The sequence below is a fragment of the Apis mellifera genome, linkage group LG2 (assembly GCF_003254395.2).
Source record: "Apis mellifera strain DH4 linkage group LG2, Amel_HAv3.1, whole genome shotgun sequence".
Classification (NCBI taxonomy): Eukaryota; Metazoa; Arthropoda; class Insecta; order Hymenoptera; family Apidae; genus Apis; species Apis mellifera.
Genome location: NC_037639.1, coordinates 1,897,352 through 1,908,399, shown reverse-complemented (window position 1 = coordinate 1,908,399; position 11,048 = coordinate 1,897,352). Strand labels below are relative to the sequence as shown.

At 15.7% G+C, this 11,048-nt stretch overlaps 1 protein-coding gene across 1 annotated transcript; it reads right to left on the bottom strand.

The window, feature by feature from the left end:
- Positions 1-3,477: 3,477 nt before the first annotated feature.
- On the bottom strand, positions 3,478-5,822 carry LOC409793 (NADH dehydrogenase [ubiquinone] flavoprotein 2, mitochondrial). Its single transcript, XM_393287.7, has 4 exons — positions 5,656-5,822; positions 4,658-4,720; positions 4,090-4,548; positions 3,478-3,881 (listed from the first exon to the last, which is right to left on the bottom strand). Exons 1-4 carry the CDS (start codon positions 5,689-5,691, stop codon positions 3,708-3,710), a joined length of 732 nt encoding a protein of 243 aa, XP_393287.2. The 5' UTR covers positions 5,692-5,822; the 3' UTR covers positions 3,478-3,707.
- Positions 5,823-11,048: the final 5,226 nt, after the last annotated feature.

The window sequence follows — 11,048 nt, the reverse complement described above, 5'->3', positions numbered from 1 at the left end:
CACATATAAAAATATAATATTTAAAATTTTAAAATTTTAAAAATAACAAATATTTAATAAAATTCAATATCGCGTATCGAAAGATTTCTATTATAGCATTTCAAAAATTAATAAATAATTTAAAGTTAAAATAATAGAAAACATTTTAAGGATGAATTTAAGGAATTCAAAAAAATATTAAATTCAAACTATAAATTCTCTATAAATAAAAAATTTATTTTTCACTTATTAATTACGATTTTTTTAATGTATGAGTTGTTTGAATTTTTAAACATTTAAAATTATTCAATATAATATAATATTTTTATTTTTAAAGATTTTTATTTTTAAAAATTTTTATTTTGAAAAATTATATTGGTAAGTATTGGTAAAAAAAAAAATATGAAGACAATTTATCTTCTTTACTTAAATTTATTAGCATTATTGAATGATTCAGTAATTATTAATATTTTATTTACATTTAAATATTTATAATTAAATTAAATTATATATATATATATATTATATAAGCTATAATTATATATATTTTTTATAATCATTTTCAATGTAAATTACATGTAACAATAAAACAATTTGTAAAAGATTTATTTTTTTAAAAAATAACAGTTAATTATTTTTTCATAATTTTTTACTTTATATTAATGTAAAAATAAAAATATAATTTTTGATTTTGAAATACTATTACAATTTTTATATAATAAAGTTTCTTGTTGAAACAAAGTAACATTATAGTATTATTTATAAATCTTAATTTAAACTAAATATAACTAAATATATATACACATAGTAATACACATATAAATATACACATAGTAATTAATATACATAGTAATATTACTATTAAATTATTATATTAAAATCAAATTTTTATAACTTATATTTTTTGTATCAAGTTTCTACTTTTTTTGACAGAACAATGTAAATTTAATATTTGTTATTTGATTCCATACATTTCTACTTTGAATTAAAATTTTATTTTTTATTATTAATATTTATTTATTCTCTTTCAATATTCAAATTTGTTTTTTTATAAAGTGTCTATGAATTGTCTACATCTTTATTTCTTTCTTCTATAATTCTTTTTGTTTCTTTTTTTCTCTTATCTATTTTCTTTTCTTATTGATTTTATGTTTATTTTTCTATTTTTTCTAATGATTGACATAATTATCTTATTTACAATAATTTTTATTTATAATATATATAAAATAATATATAATATTTATAACATATATATATATATATATATATATATATATATATATATATATATATATAATAATTATTAATATTATTTTCAAGATTGATTATATTATAAAAATTTAAATAAAAAATACAAAATGAGATTATGATTATGATTTATTTCTTATAATTGACTCAAAGAATATAATATATATGTATATATTATTATGTATGTTTATGAATAAAAAATTATGTAATGGAAATTTGGATAGTTGATCTAAAAATATAAATTTGATATTTTTGCTCCTATTTAATTATTGAATACAATGGATTATAGAGTAAATTGAATAATTAAAGGAAATAGGATAAAGGATAAAGATATATGTTTTGTTTTGAGATTATCAGTCAAATTCATCAACAGAACTTCAATTAATAATCTCTAGACGTTGGGAGGTTATGATGGAATTTGTGGTTTAAGAAATATTGATAAGACAAAGAACTTGCAAATGAGAAATAATATGTTGACAAGATTGAAACATCATTTGACTACCATACATCTCGTATGACAATTATATATGCTATATTTATTTTTTTTTTATATAAACAATAATCATAATAATATAAGAAAGTAAAATATTTAAAAATTATGTATTTGAAAAATTAAAGTATCTGAATAACCATACATATAATATATTGTCACATCATATTATATAAACATATTAAGCTATATCATTATATAAGAAAAACATTTAAAAACTGTAAAATACATTTATCGTATTATTTAAAAAAATATTCAATGCATTTTTATATGATAAAAAGTCAAGTTAAAAAATACAAAAAATATTCTATTGAAGATTTAGAATTTAATTATGATAGATAATGTCAAATTGATATCTTTTATTATATGTTTATATACTTAAAAAAATTCAATTTCTTTTTTTTTGATTTTGATTAGTTTGTATTTTAATAAAATAATTGATTTAAATTTTTTTGGCAGAAATCATATATCTTTTTTCTTATGATATAGAATATTGATATATTCACGTAGAACATCTTAGGAAGCTCGATTCTAAAAAACAAAAGAAATTAATTACAAAAATTAATAATTTATAAATGTCATTATTATTAATGATACTTATGTGTTATTTATTAAGTTATAAGCATTTAAATTTGCAAAACAGAAATGAAGACAGAATGAAATGATGATGTGACAAAAATAGAATCCTGATTGAATGTAGATCAATAGATATAAAATTTGAAATAAGAATTGGAAAAATAAGAAAAAAAATAATAAAATAGTTCTTGAATCAATATTCGTTTGTATTTAAAATCATAAATTATTTTTGTAAAAATAAAATAATTTTTTATATTTTAAAATCAGCTTTAATTTCTCATACATTTTATCAAGTATATTTAATATTTCTCTATTAAATAGAATAAATCTAAATTGTTCTCTGAATTTGCAATAATATAATAAGAAGATATTATAAATTATTCAAAATGATGTATTTATATTTTTAATAAGATTTAATTTTAACTTTTTTTTGTTTTTTTTTTCTATATCATATTTTAACTGAAATTAAAATATCATTAAATTAATGATTTTTATTATGTAAGATTTAGTAATATTTTATAACATATGATCAATTGCATTAATTAATGATTTTATTTAAAACAATGTTTATTTTGAAATTTCAAAAAAAAACTTTCATAAAAAAAGTTGTTATTTTTAAATATTTTCTCAAATAATGTATTTTGAGAATTTTTTTAAATCATAGATAACAAATATTTAATATAATATTAGAAATATTATATTATATGATATGATATTTTTATTTAAATGCTATACTTTATATACATTATAATTAATGTTATAGTTTATATATAAATTTTAATTAATATTGATAAATAAAAATGTTATGCATTTATATTTATTATTTAATTGTTACATTAATAATAATTATATATCTCTTTATTAGAGTATATACATTTAAACATACATTAGAAATATGTACATCTATAATTAATATATCTATGTTTTAATCTATGTAGTTTTTATTTCACAGCTAACATATTTTATAATATACTTTAGTTTATTTTTAATATCTTAATAATTATTATTATAATTTAATAATTTATAATATATATCAATATTTTTTATTTATTTTGTGAGATTATTAATATGTAACAAAATAACCAATAAAAAATGTTAATATATTTGTGAATATTTTTACAAGATAGAAATTAAAATAAGTATAAAAGTTGTAAAAGTTAAATAAAATGAAATAGAGGCAGAAATAGTAATGAGATAGAACCATCTTATTTTAACGTATTTTTAATAAATACAGAAATAGACAATAAGTAAATTAAAAATGATTATTTTTTGAATGTTATAAAATAAAAAGATTTGATTGAATTGAAACAAATTTTAAAATATAATTGAGTTTTTCTTTTTAATATTAAATCTATTATCTATTTAAACATTTAATCAATACTAAATTTCTTAACTATTTAAGCAAATTATACAATTATAAATCTGATCTAACTCCAAATCCCGGTCCTGGTGGTGGAGATGTTAATGATGTTAAACCTCCTGCTGGATCTGCTGCAAATCTAGGAGAATTTTGTGGTCCTGGTGGTGGTCTTTCTCCTTTTTTAAATGCATTTATTATAGAAATAGCACTTTCAGGAGTTAAATCTTCCTGTAAAATATAATTATTATATATATATATGTATATTATAAATATATTTATAAATGTTCAAGAGTGACTTGTAAGTTAAAATTTTTTCATAATTAAAAAAAAAAATATATTCATTTCAAAAATTTATATATAATATACAAAATATAATATTAAAATGATATAATATTTTGTATATTAGATAAAATATTTAAAATAAAACTAAACATACATAATAATCATCATTAACTTGAAACATTGGTGCATTAGCACAAGCACCAAGACATTCTACTTCAGAAACTGTGAAAAGTTTATCTGCAGACATTTCTCCGACTTTACAATTTGTAACCTTAGTTACAGCTTCTACAATAGAATCGGAATCTCGTAACCAACATGGAGTACAAGTACAAATTTGTACATGATATTTTCCCATTGGTCTTCTGTTAAACATTGTATAAAATGTTGCAACTTCATAAACTCTCATACGAGGTATATTTAATATTTCTGCTACTTTGTGCATAGCAGAAATGGGTAACCACCCATATTGTCGTTGAGCCAAATCTAATAGAGGTATCATTGCACCACGTTTATGACCTTCAGGATAAATTTTCAAAAGAGCTTCAATACGTTTTTTATTTGCTTCATTGAATTCAAATGGTATACTTGGATTATCAACTTCACTATCTCTATGCTATTAAAATAAAACTGAATTAATATTATATAATATGATTATGCAATATAATATTAATATAGTTTTATATGATATTTATTAATTATATATATATAATAATAATACATACAACAAATAATTGATCTGAAGTACGAATGATTGAAGTTTGTAATCTTCTAACATTTTTGTAATTCTGTTTGGAAAAAAAAATTTTTATTAATAGAAATCATATTAATTTATTAATAAAAAATTTATAATATTAAATAGCTAATAGAAAATTATATAAAATTTTAAATATTAAATAGCTAGATGTATTTTATAAGATAGTTAAAAAATTATGTTTATGAATTTTAAAAAATATATATATATAATATACATTGTATATTATTAATTATAATTATAATATATTTATATATATATATTATTTTTATAAATTTTATTTTTATAAATTTATATCTAAATTAGTATCTAATTAAATCTCATTTGAAAGTTAAATATTTATAATCAAAAGCAATTTTTATGTAATAATTTTAATAATGAATTTTATTAATGAATTGTATGAATCTATAATAAAAAGAAGAATGTTCTATTAATATCATAAATTTTCTTAAGAAAATAAAAAATATATATATATTAATATATAAATATATATATATATATATTTATTAAGATTAATATTAATTTGATTATGAATTCATTAAATTATCTATTTATGAATTCAGATCTTATTATAAGAATATAAGAATATAAAGTACTTACTTTTCTTATATAATAAATCTTATTTTCTTAAAAGAAAAATAATTTATAGTCAACAAAAAATATTTCAAGATTGTATGGAAATGAACAATAGAAATAATATTAATAAAATAGATATATTTAAAAATATCTGATATTAACTGATATTGAAATTATTTAATTTATTTATTTTAAATAAATAAAGATAAGAAATAAAAAAAATAAGAAAAATAGCTGAATATATTCTTAAAATATTCTTATTAACTTAAAATTTAAAATTGATTTTGATAAATAAATAATATGCGAAAAATATATATAAACAATATTATATAAGATTATTGAAGAGGTTATGATATGAGAATATAACATAAATTATTATAATAAATAACTTACAAAAAAAGTACGAATTGTATACAAAGATGGAAACATGATTATAGATTCGTATATTTTTTTGTTAATAGATTTTTGTTTCGTTATTTTTTTATATTTTGATGAAATTAATATTTAAATTGCAATTTGACATAAATAGTACTTCTCTGTGCAAGATGCCATCTATGTTCGAAATTAAAAACAAAAATTGTCATTTTTGACCGCTATATTTAAATGATAATTATACTCACTATACATACTGATAACTATAATTACACTATAAAAGACTATAAAATAAAATTTATTTTATATATTAACATTATAAATTTTATTTATAATATTTATGTATAATTAATATTAATATGAGAACTAATAATATTTAAATATGTAATCTGATAATAATTTTATCAAATTATAAAGAAGTAGCATTCATTCAAATTTATTACATGAAAATGTAAGATAGTTCTTTCATTATTGTATCATCTAACAATAATATATTATTCATATATTCATGGAATTCTTGAAAGGAAATTCTAGAAATCAATTTTCAAAATCAAAACAATTATAAAAAATGTATAGAAGATATATATAAAAGTATTAGTTAAGACTTATTTATTAAGTTATAAACAATTTAATAAACAAAAACGTTAAATGAAATAGGAATAGACGATGTGACAGTATAAAAATAATTGTTCTACATTATTCTATTTTCATTTTACTTTGTCTAATATAAATTTTAATTATTTAACTTAATAAATAAACCTTTATCAAAATTCTTATATAATATATATAAGAATATATATAAAATAAGAAAAATATATATATACTTTTATATAATTTTTTTATATTATTTTTATATATTTCGTTTCTCTAGAATTAACTCGTCAAAAATATCTTATAAATATAATAATATCTTGTATAAGATTTTATTATCTATCTATCTATATCACATTCAAGTTTTTTTTTAACATTGAATATTAATATATTTATAACATCTTTGAAGAATCGAAAACTAAAATAAATCTAAAAGTTTATATATGTATATGAAAAATGTAAGTATCATTCATATATAAAAAATGGAGAATCAAAAGAAATATAAAAATATTATTAAAAAATAATTATATATATATATAATATATTTTTTTGCCAATTTATGATTTAATCATTAATACGTATGAAATATGTAAAAATATACACAATATGCAGCTTTTCAATAAAAACATATGAAAAATATATAAAATAAAAGATATATTTTTATATTCTATGTTAAAGATAATGTTTAATAAAACATTTTTTATTCAAATTTTATTAATTTATCTGTATTTTTTGTAAAAATATGCATTTGTATAATCCGCAGACTAGTTATGAACAATTTAATTTTATACTGCATTAAATTTTCAAAAAATTATCAATATTTGAAGTACAACTTCGTAAAGAAAAATCATATAACATTCTATTTGAAATTATTAAGGCTCGAAGTTTTTATTTTTAATCTCGAACTTTATTTTTGGAAGATTGCTGTTTATTATAGAAAATCAAAATTTTTTTTAATTTTATAAATTCAAATGATTTTATAGATTTTAAAAAATTTTTTTCAGGATTTATTTTGAAAGCATTTGCAATCTTTCTTTTATAATAATTCCTAAAAAATTGATATATGATTTTTTTTGCTGATTTTACACTTAAATGAAAAATATGTATTAGAATAATTTAAATTACATTGTCGAACTTATATCTTTTATGATTAGTATATTTATTATGCTTGAATATTATTTTCTTTTTATTATTTCTTGATATCATTTTTCATTCATATTTATAATATATATAATATACATAATATATATAATGCATATTAATATATATATATATATATATATAATGTGCAAAGTATATATTATCATATATGTACAATGTTAAATACATACTAATCGTATGAATACTGGATCCAATATATTTCATATATATATATATATATATATATATATATTGACTTTTTATACTTTTTGTACATTTGAACATATATGTATACATATATATATATATATATATATGCTATGTTATCTAATTCTATTTGGGATGAAATTGATTTTGTATTTCTATTTAATACAATTTAGAATCTATTTATTATAGAATTTTTTAAAGATTACAATTGTTATTAATTATTATAATAATAATTATTATAATTATTTTTATTTTATTATTTTTTATGAAAAGTAATAAATTTAGTAAAATTCCTAACTTACTATTTTTTTTAATAAATATAATAATTTTTAGTTTCATTTTCTTTTATGAGCTGACATTTGGTAATGAATTAATAAAATTAGTTTATTATAAAATTCAAAAATATGAATTCAAAATTCAGATTTTCATGAAAATTAAATAGAAAAGTTCTGAAAACTTGGAAAAGTTTAATCAGTTCTAATAATTCAATTTTAAATTCTAATTCTCTTCAACAAATTCTAATGATTCGATTAATTCTGATAATTCATAGATAAGTTCTCAAGATTTACTGATATATTTTGATTATTTAACAGTTTCAAAGTTCTGGATAATTTATAAATTTTAGAATTTAATATATATTATAATATATTATAATTTAATATTCTATGAGTTTAATTTAAAAGTTTGGACAGTTTAAATAATTTACAAAATTATATTTTCCGATTGTTTGATAATTTGTGATTTTTCTTCAATTTGAAAAATAATTTGTATTGAATCTTCGAAATTTTTTTCATGTCCATTTTAGAGTATCGCGATTTATTCATGAAGTACTTAAACAATCAATAACATTACAGATCAATCTCATAATTACGCGACACTTACAAACTTAAAATTTGTCAATTTAGACTCGAAAAAGTATTCAAAAGAATATCTGAAAGAATCCGTTGTTCTCAGGAAAATTAATCTGTAAATTTATCATAAAATTTTTTTTTGAATAAAATAATTTTGAATAAAGTGATCATTTGAACTCTTAGAGATTATATTTGCAATTTCTAACCAAAATTAAATGTTTTGTAAAAAATATCATGTAAAAATTTTACTCTTTAGTATTACTCTAAAAATATCAATATCATTTTACTTATTACTTATTATTACTTATTACTTATTATATATTATTATATATATTAATAATTTTTTTTAATATATTTTTTTTACATGTAATATATTTTCTTTTAATGTAATTTCTTTACATGTAAATTAATTATAATTTATTTATTGTTTATAATATTCTATTTTTTGTCCTGTTCATAAGTTAATTTAAGAAAATTTAGGTAATTTAATTTTTGATTAACCTTCCGATTAGTTTTTTCTTCGTTAGCTTAATGAATTTGAAATATATTATAAATTGATTATATTTTAAATAAGTTTTTTCACATAATTAGTAATTGATTTTAATTTTCGTTAAATTTGTAATAAACTGTAAATAATAATTTGTAAAAAACTTAAAGTTTCAATATCAATATTAAATTTGAAATTGAATAATAAGAAAGAAGATAAAATGAATATAAAATTTTATCTTCAGATATGTATTAATTTTCATGATTAAATAAAGAATTTTCACTATTATATATTGAATTCTGCTTGTAAACTTATAATATCTGTAGTATTTAGTAGTATTTAATACTTTGCATATGTAACTATTATTGTATAGCATTATATAGAGTTTTTATTAATATTTTAGAAAGTAATTATGATATATATGAAAATATAGTCATATAAATCATTGTTAAATTTATTCAAAACGAAAAATACTTTAATATAAATAAAATAATATAAAAAATATAAAATATACAAAATATAATAAATATACAAAACTAAACTAAACTAAAATATAAATGAAAGTATATTATATATTATATATGTATTGTTTAAATTCCTTTGTTCTATGTACATCATGTTATCATTATATTACCAAACTGAATCTTGATCTATTTTAAATGTCTTCTACATCTTGGTAAAATCTTATAAGTAAAAAAATTAAATAAAATCTTTTAATATTAAAATAAATAAATATAATATATAAAATAAATATTCAAAATTAAACTTTTAAATAAAAATATTATAAATAAGAATATTAAAGAAAAAATTTATAAACAATATGATTTACAAACAAATTTTTAAATGGAATAATTAATTTCGAAAAAGAAGAAATTGAGATTTCTTATATTATTATAATATTATAATATTTAAAAATAAACGTTTTGAATAATAATATAATTATTGTTTTGTTTATAAATTATGTACAAATACTTATTTACGTATAAATATATATTTTTATACTTTTTAGATATTTATTTTTAATATATTTATTTATATATTTTTAATGTTTTTAATGTAAAAAAAAAATTATAAGTAAAGATATATATATAAAATATATATAATATATATATATGTAATATATAATAATATATATATATATATATAAAATATATGATATAATATACAATATAATATATATATATATATATATAATATATATAATATAATATATTAAATTTGCATAGAATATTGCAAAAATAGTTATATCACAATTTCAAAGTTCTTAAATCTTTTCATAAATATTATCGACATTAATCATGAAAATTTGTTCTTCTTTTATGGTAATATATATATATATTATATGTAGTACATACTATCTATTATAAATAATAATAACCGAATTATATTGTATAGATTTACAGTTTAAATTTAGTTTAAAAAAATTGTTTATACTTGCTATAGTATAATTAAATAACATGCTATAGGAAACAATTTAATACTTTCAGTAATATTCAAGTCTTTAGTTACATAATATAATGTATACAAAAAAGGTTATCATATCAAGATTTATCATATTAATGTATATCAATTTATAGATGAAAATTGTAAATAAATTTTTAATTTTTTTTAATTGCAAATTATAGTAATATTATTTTTATATATATAATATACATTATAAAATTATTTAAAAACATAAATATGCTTCTCTTTGTTTAATTTAATTTATTTTAAAAAAGAATTCTTCATTCATGTTTTGTATATTTAAAAAAATAATGCTATAATATTATATTAATATAATATAATATTATATATATTATTATTTTTAGTCTTCATTATTAAATATCTTATTAATTTCTATATTTTTAATAATGCTTCATAAAATATACAAATTCATTTCAGAATTTAATTGTGAAATATGGATTTGTTAAAATAATCCAAAAATAAATTTTCTAATAGATGTGGAACCGAAATGTGCTCTTTAAAGCGATAATAAAATATTTGCATATCTTAATTATAATACTAATATTTATATTTATAATATTATGGATATTCAATATAGTATTCATATAATAACAAAAAATACTATTTTTATAATTTGAAATAAATATTTAAACACAAACATAAAATTTTAATCAATTAATAATTTTTCAATCATT